General features: G+C 39.0%; 1 protein-coding gene across 1 annotated transcript; it reads left to right on the top strand.

Moving 5' to 3' along the window:
• Window positions 1-399: 399 nt before the first annotated feature.
• On the top strand, window positions 400-18,366 carry CALB1 (calbindin 1). Its single transcript, XM_052786945.1, has 11 exons — window positions 400-607; window positions 887-963; window positions 5,561-5,635; window positions 10,552-10,635; window positions 10,724-10,780; window positions 13,843-13,920; window positions 16,362-16,417; window positions 16,513-16,552; window positions 16,640-16,693; window positions 16,826-16,897; window positions 17,311-18,366. Exons 1-11 carry the CDS (start codon window positions 526-528, stop codon window positions 17,422-17,424), a joined length of 789 nt encoding a protein of 262 aa, XP_052642905.1. The 5' UTR covers window positions 400-525; the 3' UTR covers window positions 17,425-18,366.
• The last annotated feature ends 2,228 nt before the right edge of the window (window positions 18,367-20,594 follow it).

Below are 20,594 nucleotides of genomic sequence, written 5' to 3'. Positions count from 1 at the left end.
TCTGCCCCCCCACCCCACCCCCGTCTCACGGGCGGGATCTCCCACAGCGAGGGACCCGCAGTAACTCCCGAGCGCTGCTCCCCCTGCTCGGCGGCCTCCAGCCGGCACCAGCACACCCCTCACTCCGACCCACTCCGTTTCGGGGTGACTGTCCCCAGAGGGCTCAGCCGCGGGGGGGGGGGGGGGGGGGGGCGGGGAGGGTGCCGCGGGGTTCCTCTGCCCCTGCCGGGGTCTCCCGCCGGGGCCGGCCCGGCGGCCCCCTCCTCGGCCCCCTCCCCCCCCCCCCCCCCCCCGCCGCAGCGCAGGGCGGGGAGGCCTCGCCGGTGCCCGCGGAGAGGGAGGGCAGCGCCGGGGGGGGAGTGGCCCGGCCGGGCCGGCCCCATAAATAGCCCTCGGCGGGGCGGCGGCGGGAGGAGCCGTCGCCGCAGTCGTCGTCGCCGCCGCCGCCGCCGGCCGCGGGCAGAGTCAGGACCGCGGACAGCGCCCCGCCGCGTCCCGTCCCCCCCCCGGCCCCGCGCCCCCACCATGACGGCGGAGACCCACCTGCAGGGCGTGGAGATCTCGGCCGCCCAGTTCTTCGAGATCTGGCACCACTACGACTCCGACGGTGATTCCTTCACCCACCCACCCCGGGGCGGCGGGGGGCGGAGGGGGGCAGGCCCGCGGGAGCCTGGGTGGGGGGGACGCCCCGCACCGCTCCCCGCCCGAAAGCGGCCCCCGGCCCCGCTCCGCGCCCGGCGCCCCGGAGCCGTCAGGGGCTGGGGTGGGTGGCGGGAACCGCGGGGCCGGGAGGGAGCGGGCGGGCCGGAGCCGTGCCGGCCGGGGCGGGAGAGCGGCGAGAGCTCGGAGGGAGCGGCGACAGCAACCGTAACTCTTTCTGTTGTAGGCAATGGGTACATGGATGGGAAGGAGTTACAAAACTTCATCCAGGAGCTGCAGCAAGCGCGGAAGAAGGCAGGCTTGGTAGGTTAACGTTTCGCCCCGCTTTCCTGTCTTCTGCGGGAAAGAAGAGTTTTCTGGAGCCAGCTCCAGTGCCCCGGTTCCTTCTGTTCTCTGTTGCCATCACACGGTTCCATGCCCTTGCCTCACCAGGCGAAGGGAAGTAGCTTGGTTAGAAGTCAGCAGGTCGCAAATGAAATAAATCGTCTGCTTTGGAAAGGTGAGGCCGGGTCCACCTCCCTGGAGAGCAGGTCCCGCTCACATCTTGTCGGGCTACGAGCCGATACTTCTGGCAGCACTTAAAAAGAAAAGTCAAGGAATGCACGGACGTTGCCTTTTTGTCTTGGATGGGACCTCATCCCATTGCAATTAATCTTACCTGATCCAGATATGCACTGATACTAAAAAGAAAAAAAAAAATCCAGAAAGAAAAAAAACCCAACACTTCAAGTTAGCTGGACTCAGTTTTAATTTCGTACCTAATGGGCAGTACGGGCTGAAATGCATTTCTGCCCCTTGCTGGCCAGTCAATAGATCTGCAGATGACTGCTAACCACTTTTTGCCCTTCACCAGTGTTGTACACCAGGAGTATGAGTACCAAATCCTGATAGTTTAAATTGTTCAGGGAGACAGCAAAGTTTTTGACAATGTTGTCAAAACAATTCTGTGGATGAGTTATTAAAGCACTAATTATTAATTTCCTCCAAACTATACCCACGTGGGAAAAAAAAAACAGAGCGAGAAAGAAAGAAAGGAGAAAAGAAAGAAAGAAATGAAAGATTCCATGTAAAGATTTGAATTAAAACAGAAGCGAACCTTTTTAACAAATAAATTGCCTTTAAAATAATCAGTTTCTAAAATAGGCCGCTTAGCATCAAACTCCAGTATATAACCTCATGGAATCAATTTCAATTAATCTATACTCAAAGAATTCTGAAGTAACAGAAAATGAAATTATAATTTAACGGAATGGCATGTATGCATGGGGGAAATAGATTAATACTTCGTATAAGAATACCTCCAGACTGAGCAATAGCTTTTCAATAATTAACTTTGCTTTAAAAGCTGTTGTATATTTTGGAAGTAAATGCAAAAAAATCAATATGAATCATAATTTCTTTTGTGGAAAATTGTATCTTCTTATTAATTGTATGAGTGTAAACTTCACACATCTGAAAATCTGTCTCGCAGCAATGCCTCTAATGTTACTGCAGTCTTGGTACCAGTTAATTCTTCTTACAGTTGTTGGTGTAGGCACTCATTTTCATGACTGTAAGTAACTTTAAACTAAAGTTAAAAAAAAAAAAAACAACTCAAAAAAACCCCCAGAAAATTGGGAAAGGAATGTGTTTTTTAGAGGGAAAAAGTCTTTTTTTTTTTTTTTTGACAGAAAAGATTAAACACTACTTCAATACCGTTCAAGTATTGCAAGAAAACAAATCTCTCTTCTGTATTGAAGTGCAGGAAACTTAAGCGTGTCCATTAGAATGAAGATATTAAAGCCTGTGTATATTTAGTATGAATGGCATTCTTAGTAGAAATGCTGATATATTATTCAGTAGTTAAAAAATTAATTAGACGCTCAAGGAAAAAAATATTTATCATTTTAAGATCAGATTCTTTTCTCTCTCAAAGCAAGTGTGCATCTCTTCTTAAAAACAGAGCCTGCTCAAAGTAACACAGAAAAGCTTTGCAGGATTACTCTTATCTGCTACAAATTTCATAATTTATGCTTTTTTTTTTTTAAAATAACCTCTGCCTGTATCTCACACTATAGTTTAAAAATGCTCAGGTGTTTAATTAGTTTTCCTTTCCCATTTCTCTAATTCAAACCTATCTTTGGAGTGTTCTGCTGAAAAGAGCAACCTACAGTAGCAACATCAAATTCAGTACTTGGTCTGTTGGTGCTGGAGTATGGATATATGTCATCTTAGGTTTCAAATCTAAGCTGATTCTTGGATTTGAAGGCTCATTTGCCAAACAAGCATCTCATTAGTTCGTGTCTTGTCTCACGGGATACTAATTCGGTAGCTTTGAATTTCTATTCTTTTGCCAGAAGGGACACATTGAGAAACCAGTGTAGGTTATATGTCATTTCCTCGGCTGTCCTTCTTTTAACACCCCAAAGCTTCTTTTTCATCATTAACTTCTGCATTTCAGGTCACTCTCCTGCTCACTATTTTTGAAATATTCAATTATGCATTCTTCATAGCTGGATTTTACATCAGTCATGCCATATGCATTAAAGAATCACATTGATTCTGTCATCGAATAGGATAGTTTAACATTTCCCAGTATTCTTCCCAACTACAGAACTGATCTAATTATGTTCTAATTCTAATTCTTTTATTAATCCACTCAGTAAGCCCGTACTTTCACAGTTGCTTTTCCTCAGACAGAGCAGTAGCATGCAGCCTGATTCATGCTGGCCCCAAAGGGCTGACGTGTACGTGGAGGTTTTAGGGCTTGGGCTTTTCTTTGGTAACACTACGTCTTTTTGCTTCATGCTTTATGGTAGATAGTGAATTGATCTGATATACTTCCAGACGTTGAAAGAACTGCCTCTTTTTTAAAGATAAAAGCTATATAAGCATAGCTTCCATTTATTGTGCCCCACATTTATGCAGTATGTTCTCTATTTAGGTATGCCAATTGCCAAAAGAAACTGTGGGATATAAGTGACTAACACAGAGGTTGATAAAGGGTCAATAGGCGGATCTTGGCTGAGCTATTCCACATCTGTTTCTCACTTTCTCTGCATGTATAGACGATGACAATATTTCTCCACAGAAATATGTGATTTAATAGATGTTTATGAATACAGTCACGTAAGTGTTTCTGTAGTGCCATCTATCCTTACATTTTCAAATTATCTCAAAAAAAGCTATTTTTTTCTACAGCTCCACTTGGTTGGATAAGTATCTCTTAAGAGGGGAGACTGAGGTGCAAAGGGCTAGTTTCTTAATTTCAAATATTGAGCACTGCAAAGGGCTAGTTTCTTAATTTCAAACATTGAGCACTGCATCTGTATCAAGTTTAGGACTAGACTTGGTTAAATTTAGGCAAGATTTTTTGACTGAAAACATTTATTTGAATAGCATAACTCCAATAACTCATCAAGCAGCTCAAGAGCAGGTGAAGTGAACACCAAAAAAAAACCCATTTCTGAATAACATACTAGAGAATGAGCATCCTGTTTTGTTTAGCCTGTAAGCAGCTGTGCCTCCTTCAGTGGCTGGACACTGTCTGGCACTGCGGAGCTGCTGTTAGAAAGATTAGTAAAATATTTAACCAGGACTAATTAAAATCCAGGTGTCTAAATTCTCCATTCTATCTGCTAAGCAAACTTGTCCCCACTTTGGGATCATTCGATGAAAGGTGACATTGAAGTGCATTGTATTAATAACCATATCTCTAATTAAAGCCATGGCAAATTACTAACCTGCCATGGATGACTTTGACAGAAATAGGATACTAGGCCATGATTGTATCAGCTACAAGGAACTGACATTTTAGTTAGCTTTGGTAGTTGAAATTTGGGACAAACTACAACAGACTTTGTACAGCTGAGATTCCCTGGGTCTTCACTGAGAGAATCACTTAGGTCCTATATAATCAGATCTATTATAGCAACTAAACCTTTAATTTCCAGAGGCTGCTGTATTTTCATCTATAACCATAGAATTGTCCATTGTTTTAATATAACTAGTCCTGATTCTTGCTGCATGGTTTTACTAGCTCACATCTATAAGAAATACAAAGAAAGTTTAATCGGTATTGAAGGTTGATGGCAGCTCATATCAAAACAAGGCAAGTCAAGTTGAAGTGTGAAATCAAATATTTAGACATTCACCCCAAGGCTGGCACCTTTGCCATAGCCTAGAGTGAGAATAGCCTTTAGAGAACAGAAGTATAGCAGGGACCACAATTTATATGAAGAACAATTACGCTGACTTCACTCCATTGGATTTAAGGTACTGCTGAAAATTTTCTCCCTCCTAAATCTGCCTCTCTACATTTCAGCAGTGACATTTTGACTGTTTCTATGATAACCAAATACTAAACAGTAAAAAATACAATATTGTGATGTGTTCTTCTAGGGCTAAAATAGCATCCATTGTTCAGGAAAAATCCACTCAAAGATGTGTAAAGGCCATTTTGGTGTTCAGATGCATTATACTGAAATGTTCCTTATTTTGCAAGATATTGCACTGCCTTTAGGTTACTGATATAAAAATGAAAACTGAGAAAATTGACTAATAATTGCCTGTGAACTTCACTGTCATCCTCTTAAACAAAGGAGCTGTTATACACATCTTCCAACACATCTGTCTGTATAATTTTTTTCATTCTGTAAACTAAAATAGGAGTTCTAAGTATTTAGATGCCAATCATTCACACTGACTATAATATAATTACTTAGGAAGTAAATTTATCACAGTGACGTTGTTCATGATAAAAAAATACTCAATTTCATTAAACTTGAGGAATCTAGCTGCAATAAGTACGAGTACTTCATTAAATGTAGTACCTTATTTGGAAACTAATAGAATATTCAAGTAAGTTTACATATGTTTTTCTGTATCTTAAAGTAATGATTCTCTCATTGTAACTTTGTAGGATTTAACACCTGAAATGAAAGCTTTTGTGGACCAATATGGGAAGACTACAGATGGAAAAATAGGAATAGTTGAGGTAAGACAGTTACTTTATAACAAAAGACTGACATGTTTACTTGCAGAAAATACATTTAGCACAGAACAATGTGAGTATAATATGTAAATATTTTTGATTTTTAGTTACACAGAAAATGTCTTCCGCTGTCTTAAGATCTTTAGTATTTTTTTCACTAACGAAATTTTTTCATTAACAAAAAATAAGGTATTCCTTACCCCTCTCCAGACATTTCACTACACTTCATTTAACTTTGCATGCTTTATTCAGCACAAATAAGCATCAACAGCAATTTAGTTTTCCTGCAAAGCAGGTAAAAGCTCTATTTTAGAAATTTAAATTGTGAAAGGTAATGTGATTTATTTCTACCTATGATTTTGAACTAATGCCCTGTCACCACTCCTGTAGTGAGGATAATACACAAGTGAACACAACTGGGCAATCACTGTATGTAGTCTATTCTAAAAAAGTATGGTTAGACAGCACATTAATCATGTTGAATTTAAACAAACTTTTAATAGTAGTTGTGATCCAGCTGGTGAAAGATCAGGATTTCTTATGAATTCCTTTCTCAAACTTTAATAGCACTTCACACAGAAAATTGCCCTATTCCTTACTCCTGCTTTCTAAAGAGGGCAAAGATAACCAACCCCTTCCACATGTACAGCTGCTCAACAATTGTGTAATTTAGACAACTTGCTAGGAAAGGGGGAACCGTTGTGTTTTCTCTCGCTTTCACTCTTCAGTGCTGCAAGTCAAAAAGGAGAGTTTGCTGGGTTGCAGCTTGAGAAATCACTTTTTCAAGCCTAAGCCTATGACTTATTTATGTCACTCTGAGTGCGGTGAGACTGCGTTTTTATTATTAAATGCTATTATATATTTTTTCCTGATAATAAGAAATCTGACCTAGAGAGCTAATTATGAAACAGCTGGAAACAAGCCAGGTCTGCAAAATTTCTACAGTGACCAACTTTGGGTCAGTAGCTAATTTTAAAATAGAGGACTGAACAGAATCTGTAAAAGTCAATAGGAAGTAGCACTGCTGATATAATAGATCATTTCAGGGTATCTTTTCTCCTCTGTCAGGTGTTTGAATTGCATATACTTGTTTAAATGCATATGCAATTATGACTAAACTACCATGGAAATATGAACAGGTTTTTTCACTTGCAGCTATCATTGATTTTTTAAAAATGCATCTTTTGACGATGTTTAGCATTGATCAAATAGTTCTGCACCTAAAAAGAACTAGTGTTTATTTGGACTAACAAATTGTTTGGGTTTGGACTAACAAATGCTTATTCATTTGGTATTGAAGAATCTTATTTAATTTAGTATTTTTGAATATGTGTAATAGCAAGCATTGGATGCAAGAAGGATGTATAGGCAGTGACTGAAAAAGACTGTGTTTCTTCACTTAGGAAAGATAACTGAAAGTTTTACCTTTCAAATTCTCTTTCTGATTCTGCTATTAACTTAATGGGTAAAGGTGAGCAGATCAGATAGGGTCTGATACGGTACGGTGCTCACCACCCCCAATGAAGTGCCAAGCATGCTCAACATCCACTGAAGCCACTGAGCAGTGACAGTACTCAGTTCAGTGACTGAAGGGACTTTCTCCCTTAATATAGCAGTTTCCTAAGCCAATAGCTATATTTTATTTCACTTACATCAGCATGAAGCTTGATTTGGAAAGTGCTGATGGGACTCAGATGAAATGCGTTGTACGTGCAGAGCAGTATGATATTAAAGTTGGTATTTGGACTTGATTCTCCTTCCTTATAAATAAAAATGTCCAGTAATTCCAGATTGCTCCCATTTACATAGTACATCAAATAGTTTTTCTGAAAAAGTGTATGCATGTTGTTTAAAAAAAAAAATTATGTAAAGCCATTCAGACTCCCAGCCATCATAATGAATACCCCAGCATCTGACAGAAAATGTCCTAGCACATAATAAATTTTCAAGAAAGGTCTGGTGACTGAGATAAAGAGGAGGCCACTCACAGATGAAGGAGTGGATTTTCAGCTCAGATTAAGTGTCGATTCTGTCTTTGCAAGCACACTGCACTTAGTTCACTAGCTTTTATCCAGTGCCTTCCAGCTAAAGGCAGAGTCTGACCTGTCCACTTGCTTGTCATTGTGTAAGGGACCTTTAATGCACCTTTTGTACTTATTCAGACCAACATTTTCACTAAAATGTGGATGTGAAACCCAAGGTTTTGAAACTCAGGACTTCGTAATTCCACGTTCAAATTATCTGAAGCTTACTGCTGCCGTAAAAATAGCGACTTATTAGCCTAAAATGTTCTTTGTACTCCCATTCTCTACTATAGGATTTTAAAAAGCAGATTCACTCTATTAAGTGAAAGGAATTTTAAATAGCATTAAATATCAACAGAATTTACTTAGAGAATGATTTCTAGAAAATAGTTCTGATATTAAGTACTGAGAGTATTTTTTCTGCCAGGTAACCTATAAAGACGTACCTCAGCCTGCACCTAAGCAGAGAGGAGTCAAGCCAGCCTCAGGCTTTGTGGTTGTCCTCTGTTACTCACGATGCAGAAATAGCCGACATTCAACATAAAAGCAGCAGAGCTCACAGAAGTGCTCACTAAACCGCTATTGCTGCCATACATGAAGTTGTAGTGGTCTGCACTCATTCAAACATGCTCACAGAGTCCCCCTACGCTTACCCTCACAAAGAAGTCATCATTAGAAATAGCATCAGGTTTCCGTCTTTCTTCTCTGTAGTGGTATAACGGGGACCGGGAAGTTGAGCCAGTTTCCACACAATCTTCTCTTCCCTTAATAATGCAGAGTTTTCCACAAAAAGCAATTTAATGATACTTGATGCATGAGCTTGGAGTATGGGACTTCCCTTTAGCTATATTGTTTATATTATGCTAAAGGGTACAAAAGAAAGAAAACGCAAAAGACATTTTTTGGTGGAAGCCTGAGCTAATGTTGGATATTGAGCTACTACATCTTTGTAATGTAAAAGACTGTGCTTTCCCCTGATACTTACAAAGTGTGAGAGGTATAACTTAAAATAAGGTAATTTTCTTCCAGAGGTAATATATTCTGTACCTCAAATACAGTTTGGTACTGCTAGTAAGCTGTTAATGTTTCTTTGGAAAGTTACTATTTTACATTTACCCTTGCACCTTATACTATTTTACAGTGCCCTTGCAAAATTCACCAGTTAGCTATAGACATCACGCAAATGGCATCTTGTTTATGATTTCCACACGTAAACTCTTTCCCTTTGTCATAATCAGTCCCTTCCCCCAAACTCTGCTTATTATTATAATCAGTTATTCCATTCAACGTTTGTTGTTGAGTAGGAATGTTGACTTACTCTAAAAATCAAAGCTCCTAGGAAGAAAATTAATTGTATCTCAGCCCAAACCAGGACACCTGTCATGGGAGAAATAAAGAATTTTTTCCATAAATCAGTACTAAGTTACACACATTTAGATACTGTGTATATGTGAACATGTACTTACCCACATGTGTGTATGGTATGTATAATAGAGTCGGTTTTGAAAGCTGCTGATGAAAACACACTGTTTAAGCTGATTGGGTTTGGTGTTCAGCCATTTAGCAAAAGCACTCTGAACGGTCTGATGGGCCTGACAGCCTGTCATCAGCTGCGCCATTGCTGTAAGGAGAGTGCTCTGATGTGTCTTTTTAATTGTACCAACACTTAAAGACTATAACTGATTCCTTGCACAGATACTTTTAGAGAAATGAGAGATCCGTCTCCATACCCTTGATGATCTCACCTGTAGGGTGAGAGGGAGAGCTGAACTCACCTACGGTGTGACTGGAACCCAATAAAAAAGCCTGAGCAATTAATTAGGCTATAGCACTGAAATAGACAGAATGAGGGATTTGAGGGTGTGAAATGAATGCAGAAAAACAAAAATTTGAATCAAAATTTTAAGATGGGGCTCCAGGAAGTCTGCAGATGTCATTTTTCATGAAAGAATGCAGCTAAGAAATCTGTCTTTCTCCATTTTCTCTTTCTAGTAAGCACAGCTGGTCTATTCTTCAAGTAAAAAGTTTTCTTTAATCAAAACACATTTCATACATTTTGAGGACAGAAAAAATATTGGGCTTTTGTTAAAAACAAATCATGATTTTACATTAAATTATACAGCATACTCTCCATCTTCTACATTTGTCACTTGCCAAAATTGAGTTACAGTAAATTAACATTTTCAATAACCAGTACAATAATGTCTGATTTTAAAAAAGCCTTTTGTAGAGCAGAGGCATTGGAAGAACCACCCCTGATTTTGCAGGGCTAAAAGCCCTTTTGATTTCTTTCTGGTATTTATAGCTCCTCTTGAACACATCTCTGTGCCTGACAAATGATCACGGGTTGCCATCCCCTTGCCCTCCCCACTTTCTTTTTTTCTCCTGGCTTTTCCATATATTTTTCTGTTTACCTTACATGTTTTGTTCACGTCAGTGTTCCTCTCTCTTCCTCCTCTTCCTCGTTATCTGTGAGTAGTCTATTTTCCTCACTGTCTTAATTCATGGTCCTCCACACTTATCCTCTAAACATCCTTGCGTTATGCTTTCCCTTTGTGCTGATTCCAAGGTTTTCACCACAGACCCTAACTCTGCATGGGTGAATTTCTTCCTGTCTTTCCCCAGCTACCCCTTCAGTAAAGTGCTGTCTCATTCCCTTCTCTCAGACCTCAGCTCTGTTTGACCTTGATAAATATGGCAAAGCTGCAAGCCAGAAGGCTTTCAGAGGCATTTTCCAAACATTTCAGCTAACAGCAAGAAGCTTCCTATGGGGCCACAATAGGGCAGTATGAGCACAAAGAATTTCATACTCTTTTAAAAAGTTTCATGCTCTTTTACAGGCTCAGCTGGCCTAATGAAGAATCAAAACTTAATCTTTCTTAAATTCTGTTACAGCTTGCTCAGATATTACCAACGGAAGAGAATTTCCTGTTGTTCTTCAGATGCCAGCAGCTAAAGTCAAGTGAAGACTTCATGCAGGTACAGTATGAAATGTTGCCTTTTGTAAAACCATCCAAGACCCACTTGCCATAAATACATCATTAAAACATTCACGTTCTGATTGCAGACATGGAGAAAATATGACAGCGACCACAGTGGCTTCATTGATTCTGAGGAGCTTAAGGTAAACCAATATCTATGAGTATGCTTGATAGGAGAACAGGCATTGGATTACAGCCTGTGCTATCTATTACTTCAGATACCCACCCATGCATGTTTTTGCATTTCAAACATGACCGAAAAGCAATATGATTAGCTGATGTTTTTATCGCCAGTAAATTATTTAAAGTGAAACTCTAATCTGATCAATGTTTTTTAAAACATGTTTTAATTCAGATCAATGTTTGTCTCAAGTGACTCAGGGTAGCAGGTACTTTAGCTTAGAAGTAAGAAAGATTAAGAAAGCAAGATAGGCCTTTGAAAGCTATGTTGTTCTTTTTTTGGTATATTAGATATGAGGGCTGTTTTGTTGGGTTTTTTTTCCCTAAGGGCACCACTACCATTAATCACTTTGCTGCTGGATAGATCATGCTCTGTCAAGTACCATGTAACTCTACAGTTTCCACTGTAATACTGTTAGGCTACCACTAATGGAATTGTGTTGCCCCTGCTTGGTTAACACAGCAAGAGGCTGGGTGGGATTTTGGTATCAGCTTTAATATGCACAAATAAGAGCAGAATTGAGATTATTGCATTAGCCATCTCAGCCTCGCAGAGTTAGCAAACCTTAAAACTAGGGTGATTTACCTTCCTAGTCATAAAACTACCAGCAATTTGTAGATGCTGAATCATGGAGTCACAGAATCACAGAGTGGTTGGAAGGGACCTGTGGAGGTCATCTGGTCCAACCCCCTTGCTCAAGCAGGGCCACCTAGAGCCAGTTGCCCAGAACAATGTCCAGATGGCTTTCAAGTATCTCCAAGGACGAAGATTCCACAACCTCCCTGGGCAATCTGTGCCAGTGCTCGGTCACCCTCACAGTGAAAAAGTGTTTCCTGATGTTCAGAGGGAACCTCCTGTGTTTCAGTTTGTGCCCATTGCCTCTGGTCCTGTCAAAGGGCACCAGCCTGGCTCCATCCTCTTTGCGCCCCCCCTTGAAGTATTTGTATAGGTTGATGAGGTCCCCCCTGAGCCTCTTCTTCTCCATGCTGAACAGTCCCAGCTCTCAGCCTTTCCTCATAGAAAAGATGCTCATATAGAGCGTCTGAGTAGAAAGGTGCTGTTTTCCACAGTTCAATTGCACTTGATAGATTGCTGCAGCTTTAAATTCAGAGGAATCAAAACAATTCATAGCAAGAGAAAGACCTAGCAGTGTTTATCCATCTAATTTGGACTATTTTGCCCATATGTGGTATTCTAAAGAACTATATAAGCTTTATTAACTAAAGCACAGGAGATCAAACCACCTGAAATCCTTACAGCTCTTCTGTTCAGAAGAGGTATCCACACCAGACAATTCACAACTTTTTTCCTTTTCCCTTCCTCTTTGAGTTTGGTATCTGTGTGACGTTTGCCAAGGATCCCACCTCAAGGTAAACCGCAGGCATACGAGCCCGTTCTTCTGCTGGCTGGTCGCAGCAGGTCCATGTATCTAAAGTTGGTAGGATCAGGAGGAGGCCACACATGTAGCACTTGAGAACTCTCCGGCCGTGAGACGATGCCTTAAGGACTGTTGCCAGCTACTATAATTTAAAATAGACTTTAAAAGGCAGGGCTGATTGAGGACCAGCTGAATAATGAAGACATTTTAACCGGATCCGAAATGGTCCCATCTCTCTTGTGCTGGGAGATTTTGTCTGCCTTAGAGAAACAGGCCATTTTAACATGTTGAAAATAAGACATACATGTCCAGTTTTATTTTTAGATCAGTATTTCTTGACAAGCCCAAACATTTTAAGTATTTGCTATGCAAGGAGTACACCCACTTACAACTTTGTAAGAGAAATTTAAGCTGGAAATCAGGAAAACTTTCTAACAATAGTAACAGCAGTGGAATACGTTGTCTAAGGGGGAGGCAGGTTCTCCATCACTACCTTATCTAGGAAAGGTTTGGCAATAGCTCAGATCAGACAGTAACTCAGGAAGTTTAGATAGAGATGATCCTTTCTTGAGACACGCAGACGGACTGGATAGCCATTCAATGTCCTTTCCAGTCCTATTTTCCATCAAAGCACACAAGATAAACATGTCTCTGTAACATCCATTTACGACATTTCAGTCATGGTCTTTGTATAGAGGCTACTAGGAAGGACCTCCAGCATGGAGGGCGCCAGACTAGAAGAACTATAGTGGGTATTAGTCATATGACTATTGACATGGTTGCATTCAAGTTCAAGAATGTCATCTATGTACAAATAGATTTTCTTATGAGCTACCCTATTTCCTATCTTGAAGTGTTGCCCAAAATTCCACAAAGATAATGACACTCCAGCTGAAGACAGTAATTAGGTACTTCATTGAGCATTGACAGGCATACAGACATCTCAGGTCTTGTAATACCCTTGTTAATGCCTTGATATCTTTCTTTTTTAATGTCACAGACCTAGTACAGAAATTTAAACCACTAAATGGGTGGAAAGGATCTTATTTTTTAAAGTAAAAATGGCTGGTGTTTCTAATCATGTGATCCTATATCAAATTCTCATTTAAAAAAATGCAAGGAAACTGGCTGCACACATTTAAAATACAAGGTAGGAAGGAGCAACATAGGTTAACGTTCACTTCTAGCATTGGGTACCGCCATAGGCAAGGAGAAAACTTGATTAATCATTGATCTTTTCTGTAAAATTGTTCCTATGTTGCAAGAAGTGATTAAACATCCAAGTTTTCAAGGAGACTCAAGGTTAATTAGTTTAGTTTACTGATAGAGCTGATTAGGAAGCAGTATACTTGAAAGCCAAACTATTTTTTCCAAAGTCACAATACAACAAATGGCATACAAAGCAGAAAGTTTTGAGTCACTTTTTCCAAATAAAACTGTGCAATATACTTGAATTGATCAAAAGAAACTGTTATATTCTTAGCTGTTAATTACTACTTCTTTTCATACTTATTTGGAACTTCAGCAGTAAATACTAAAGTGGGAGTAAAATAGTATTTCCCATTACTTTAATCTGAAGTTAGCAAGTCAAGCATTTTATACTGTAGATAAAAATTTACCTATTACTCTTCTATTTATTTTAACAGAGCTTCTTGAAAGATTTATTACAGAAAGCAAATAAGCAGATTGAAGACTCAAAGCTAACAGAATACACAGAAATAATGGTAAGATTATTTACAGGCATGTTTCATCAAGACTGGATTAATCCAAACTCTTTATCTTTAGCCACTGGAAGGCTCCAAATGACTTGGAGCCCCACCAGGTACTAATCAGGCTAACTATGTTATTGCAACAGAAAGACAACTGTGGCATCTAGCACTGCAAGCACTTCTGCAGCTACAGAGCTTTGATGGGCAGTTTTCAGCGCTCCTTAAAAAAAAAAGCTCAGGAATTCTGAATATTTTCGGTATTTATATAATATTAGACCATACCATAGTATTTTCCCCTGTTCTGCTTCCCTGTGCCAGTAGTTGTAAAACTGAAGTCTTCACAGTTCATAGGAAAAAAAATTATACCTGTCATAATTATATTACTGTATTTAGATCAAATTAATTTGGGGTTACTTTCTATGTTTTGCCTTCTTACAGTGCTGTAGTGTCTGTCTCTTGTCTTAAAAGCCATCACTGCATGATGGCTTCTTACCGGATTTATAAACATCTCACTCTTTCCTTCTCCTCCCCTTCAAGAAGGAGAAACTGATGTTTTAGATAAACACTAGAACAAAACTGTTGCTTCCCTAGCCTTAAATCAGCCCGTCCTTGGGGCACTCCTTCCATCCCACTGCTATGGTGCTCTATGGTAAGGACCAGCATTGGCCTCTGAGTGGACATTTCAAGAAAAAAAAAGACAGAATTCTGGTCTTCAGGAAATACAAAACACTACAGGTTTTGTTTTACCAGTTTGGTTTCATCCTAAAATATTTTTAGCAATCAAAAATGTGCTAGGTAAACACACTAGCCCTCAAACTGGCCTGAGAATGGCTGATCAAAACTTGTGTTTCTCCTGGAAAAAGTCTGCTGGTTTGTTGTACCAGCACAAAGCATTTACCTAGAATTATCACCGTTTATTCACTGGTGAAGGTAACATGTATCCTTTTCATTCAGGGAGATTTTTGACCTTCATCTTAAAGCATGCTCTAAGTTCTGGCCTCTGCAGAGAGACACAATGACAAAGAATTAACAGCAATAACAAAAAAAATATAAGGCCAGTTCTCCCATAATCTCCTCATAAAGTAGAAAAGACAACTAATAGAAAATTCACGGTCCTGAGCAGCTGCAAGCAGGCACAGCCAGCCACTAACAACCCATCAAAATACAAAATATGTTGACTTCACAGCTGCCACTGCTTACCTCCCCCAAATGCAAATCTCCTTTCATGGGAAACGCATGCAAGGCAGATGCTTTTATACAAGGAAAGGAAGTGTTAAAAGGAACCAGGGTGTTACGTAGAAATAAATGTTTATAGAATTGGTCTCTTTTCTGGTCTCCTTTGCCATTTATTGTGTATTAACCAAGTGAAACTCTGTCTTTTTTCAAGGCATTAATTCTGTCTTTAAAAGGATATACACTTATCTCAGTACAGGATGTCGCTTTTCCTCTCATCTAAAAATTACATCTAAAATTATTGTGATTGAAAGTGATGGGATGGAGTGTGGGTGGTGGTGTTTTCAGTACAATGTCTAACAATGTTTGTACAGTTTGCTGCTTTTGTGACTCTTTTATACAGCAAAGGCAAAATAATACTTGAAAGTAGACAAATGGAACTATACAGACATAAAAACTGGAAGTCCCACGCAGGTGCAATATCTCCATCTACTTCTAACAGCGAATATGAGCTGTTTGTGCCTCTCAAGCAGCAGGAGCTCATCCTTTCAAGACCTCAAAGGAAAACACTTTCATACAATAGGGTGATTAAAAATGATTAGAAATAGTATTCACTCATTTTGTCAAATTACATTGATATATTTATTCCTGTAATTTAATTATAATTATTTGGAGAGATTTAATTTCCCATTTTCATACCATCAACAAAATGTGATCATCTACAGCATCTGTTCACTCTTTTAATGAAATATATCACAGAAACAGGTGATCTTTACTTAAATATTTAGACCTAGCAGCCAATTGAATGTCTATTATTTTCCGTCTAAGAAATTGAATGCCTTGTATTCTATTGAACTTCACCTGACTGTTGTTTCACCTTTATGAATAGAGAATAATGATGCTATTATCAGATCATGACATGAAGTCAAAAGTAAAATGTTACCATGTCAACACTCCTCTCATTTATAAATAATTACATGTGCATTCCTCATATGGGACATTCATCACCGTAGGCAGGTTAAGACCTACCTTACAGTAGGTTAATCAGTGTTGTTCATCTGGTTTCTTGCCAGGCTTTTGCAGTAGAATTAATTACTATAAATTGCTTCCTCGGTACTTTAAATAAATGTATTACACAGCAAATGTGACAGATCAAAATCTGGAGCCATCGTTTCAGCATGAAATACAGGCTAAATTTCATTGAATTTAAGTTTTCCAAAAAGTGTTTTCTTCATTAAGTTGATTAATTTTGATTAGTAATGTAAAATACTATATTCTTTCAGCTCAGGATGTTTGATGCAAACAATGATGGAAAGTTGGAGCTTACTGAACTGGCCAGGTATGTCTTCTGTCTCTTTTCACAACAAGTATCATGTACCAATCGCTATTATGGAAACAGTGAAATATTTTGACCTTTGTTTTCTCTCTCCAAAGACTACTCCCTGTACAGGAAAATTTTCTTATTAAATTTCAGGTATGAATATTCACATTCTTAAAGTAACCTGTTACCATCACACATAACTGGTGTCATTAATGGATTTGTTTTCCTTTTGGCATTTAGGGTGTCAAAATGTGTGCAAAAGAATTCAATAAAGCCTTTGAGATGTATGATCAAGTAAGTCTTCAAAAAACCTTTTTATTAATTGCGTAGTTTGATGGCACTTATTTTCTGAATTTGTGAAAAATTAGCCATAACCTCTGAAATGAAAAATAAATGTTTAAAATTACCTTTCATGTTATTTTTCAGGATGGCAATGGCTATATAGATGAAAATGAACTTGATGCACTACTGAAGGATCTCTGTGAAAAGAACAAAAAGGTAATCCTAGAGGGTTTTTTTTCCCGTTAGAGTTCAGATTTAATTTCAATTTTAAGGACACTATAATCCACCCAATTAAGATAAATAAAGAGCTTCTAAGTCATAATTCCTGAAGTCAAAGTACAACTAAAAATCTCGGCAGAAGTCATACCAGTGTAAATCCTGAACTAGGGGAGTTGTGATTACATAGCGACACTGTCAAAAGCTTGCTTCTGAGACACCAGCTATCAGCAATCTAACATATGGCTATAATGTCGATAACATACAAATACATAGACAACATTTGCGATGTGTTACTGTTGGCCAGGCTGAGAATGCCCTTTTTTTTTTTTCTCATTTTCTGCCATGGGAAGCAAACTTGTTGATGCTGGTAACTAAACAGGATTATAAAGCATTATCTGTTCTTTAAATAGGAATTAGACATTAACAACCTTGCGACATACAAGAAAAGCATCATGGCCTTGTCTGATGGAGGAAAGCTTTACCGAGCAGAACTGGCTCTTATTCTCTGTGCTGAGGAAAACTAGAACTCTTCTATCATGTCCACTTAACTAGTGATGTACTCTATCTACACAATAACTGTGCACTATAAGGGAGTAGGCTGTATTTTTAAACTGCATATAGAAAATTAGCCAGGATGTGTGGCACATTCCTTTCAGTTTGTTTCTATACTGTTTGTAATGTACAGTTTTTGTAACAATAAGATTGATAAAGAGAATGTCTATGTTTGGGCTAGTCTGTATATTCAAAAAGAAACTAAAATATGTCAGGGTTGGTTTTGGTTTTTTTTTTTTTGCTTTCATAAACATGGCTGGAAAAAAATTAAACCTGCTGACATTGCTGTGGTCATCATATCCTTTGACACTTGCACCATTTCTTGTTGAACTACATAACACAAAGGTCTACAGATATCTTTCCCCATTACAACCAAGTGGGTTTTTTTAAATGCAAAACATGAATTGAGATTAAATACGTTCTAGGTCTGAAATAGGAAGGAGATGCTGGCATGTCTGATTTCCAAAATTTAACAAGGCACTAAGAACTATTTTCACTTGTCAAACCACCCACTTCCAGGTCTGTGCTTTCTGCAGTTTTTCAATTACTCTTCTCATTACGAACTCATAGCATATAGACAAAGCATTTATCCGGGATAGATCTCCACGCAGTAGTTGACAAAAATATAGTGTTTTCAATCTAGCTGTTTAACTTTACTGAATTTAAACATAGGCACTTCAGAAATAAATGCCTGTAATCTGTCTTGGAATCCTGGCTAAATGACAGGTAGTATAGTTAATACACAGATTAACGTATGATATTATAAGTGTACCTTTCATGACTATTGCTGTGTCAGAGAATATGACAATCCATTTTCTAAACTATTTTCACATTTTGCAGGTTATAATTATTCTAGTAAATTGCTGTTTTTACATCATATTCTGTGTAATCTATAATTAAATTTAATATCCTAAGATTGTCGGTGTCTAGTTTGTCTATCTCCTGGATTCTTTTTCTGTACCATGTAAAGGACAAAACAACTATCTGAAAAAAACATGTGCCTCCCTGGATCTTACACTGAATCACTAATCTATAATAATAGTATTAAAATTTAACACTAAAGGAAGAAAAAGATCTAGTACAGATTTTATACCAATTTAATAATTTAGTTTACATGGTGGGCTCTGCTTTTTATTATGCTAGACAGGTATTTTTTAAATGGGGAACTATACTGTGGAAACAGCCCTGTCTTCTTGCATCTTTACTTTATTGGACAGGCTCCCTTTTTACTTTACACCGGTTTTACACCAGACAACTCCATGAATGTCCAGGCCATTGGTCCCAGTATGTACAGGTGTAGGAAGGAAATTGGGCTGTGTCTTAAAGCCAATAAACCTATGCTGTCTCCATGTACAGCTGTTTCAGAAGCAATTCCAGGTTAGCAGATTAGCTACATACAACTTCTCAGATGCATCTCTGTGTCTTATTTAACAAGCAGATGCAAATGCTTTTTATTTGAAACGTGTCTCAAACAATGAGGCTCAGATCCTTCACGATTATAGTCCCTAACTCCCACTGAAATGAATCTTTGAATTCCTCAGGTCAACTCAGGCAACTAAATACCATTTCAGGACAGCCCTAATTGCCTTGGGTTCTCTCCAGTCTGAGCCTTGGAAAGTTAAGGAGTAGGTGGTGCTGGATGGGGTCTTGCTGAAAAAAAACACAAAAAAATTAAAGTAAGATTAAGCTAGCTCATTCTCACTGCTTTATGCCCACTCCGTGCACAGTGATTTGACTTCTCACCTGCTTGTTCCCCTCTTTTCTCTATGCAACATGAAATACAATTGTGTATGTTAAGTGAAGAAACAGTGAATCTGCATATCAGTACAATAAATGATTGATACTGTTCATACTGTGCACTTAAACCCCTGGATTTTGCCTTATTTTAACATTTTAAGTGTAAAGGTAAAGAAAAAAACCCAAAACTTGTACGTAAAAATATGATGTGACCGTTTGCTAAAATCATTACAGTGGAAGATAAAGCGTTTAAAGTGTTTTGACAAAAAGTCATCACAGAAACTGGAATCTGTCTTCCTGAACATGAGTAAAGTTACTTGTCACAGATCTGTTCTGAAGCCACGTTTCTACCATTGCTGCTGCCCACCAGCTGGCTCTGCTGCTGAGCACGACACAGAAAGCAGGTCTCAGTCCCCCACAGGCAGAAGGTTTCTTGCAGTAATTTCTCATAAACAGAACTTGGATTAAAAGACAGCAATTTAAAAAAAAGTTCTAGCAAAGGTGTCTACTCTGTCAGTGCAAAGCAAAGTGTAGTAAATACGGGTAAGTCGAAACTGCTGTAAAATCTCCAGGTTTTAAAATCTCTAAAACACTCCTGGGTTAGGGTCAGGGCAGAACGAGGCTTGAAATAGTAAGAGAGGTAATGATAGGGAAGACTGCAAGCTTCTTTCTTCTGGTAGACATCTGGTGACCAAAAAAAGGGTTGAAATTAAAATAGTAGCATGCACAAAAATTACATGAGGTAGTGTGGGTATGCCATATTCCTGCTAAGCAGAGAAACTGGCTGACAGGCAGCTACATGGATCTACTTTACTGAAGTTAACCATTTTACTGTCTAAAAATAGGTATTTTATTTCAATAAATACTCAAACTAATAAGCGCTCAAGCTAATAAATACTCAAACACAGTCCTACAAATTGCAAACAAGCATGCTGTGCAAAATTTTAGCCCATTCTAGTGTAAAGGTGTACAGATGAAAACAACGCAATGCTTCCTATTCAAATCAAGTAAGGCGATTTTCTATTAAAGCACAAAGCAGCATTACTAATGCTGAAAAAAAAAAAAAAATCCCAGGAACTATTAGGCCCTTGAGAAACCTTTTGCATTATAAATGCAATATTTGCTGACAGACGTAAGCCTTAGTAGTAGCAGGTCAGGCATAGTGAGTGCCTGCTTCCAGCTGTGCCTGTAACACAGTCCTTCAGGGCACCTCAGGGGCCTCACCTGACCTGAAGTCACTACCACCACTCAGCTAGCAGCTGTGATACATACAAACCACTGCCCATTATGGAGAGTATCACGGTAATTTTCACCGGCTATTTAATCTGGATTGAACATGGGCCTTGAAGTGAGCAATATGGCTTTTGTTCACTGCTGCACTGTTTTATCCTGAACAGTTCATGCA

Source organism: Harpia harpyja, chromosome 5 (genome assembly GCF_026419915.1).
Source record: "Harpia harpyja isolate bHarHar1 chromosome 5, bHarHar1 primary haplotype, whole genome shotgun sequence".
NCBI lineage: Eukaryota > Metazoa > Chordata > Aves > Accipitriformes > Accipitridae > Harpia > Harpia harpyja.
Note: the sequence above shows the minus strand (reverse complement) of the source record. Positions and strands in the feature narration are given on the sequence as shown.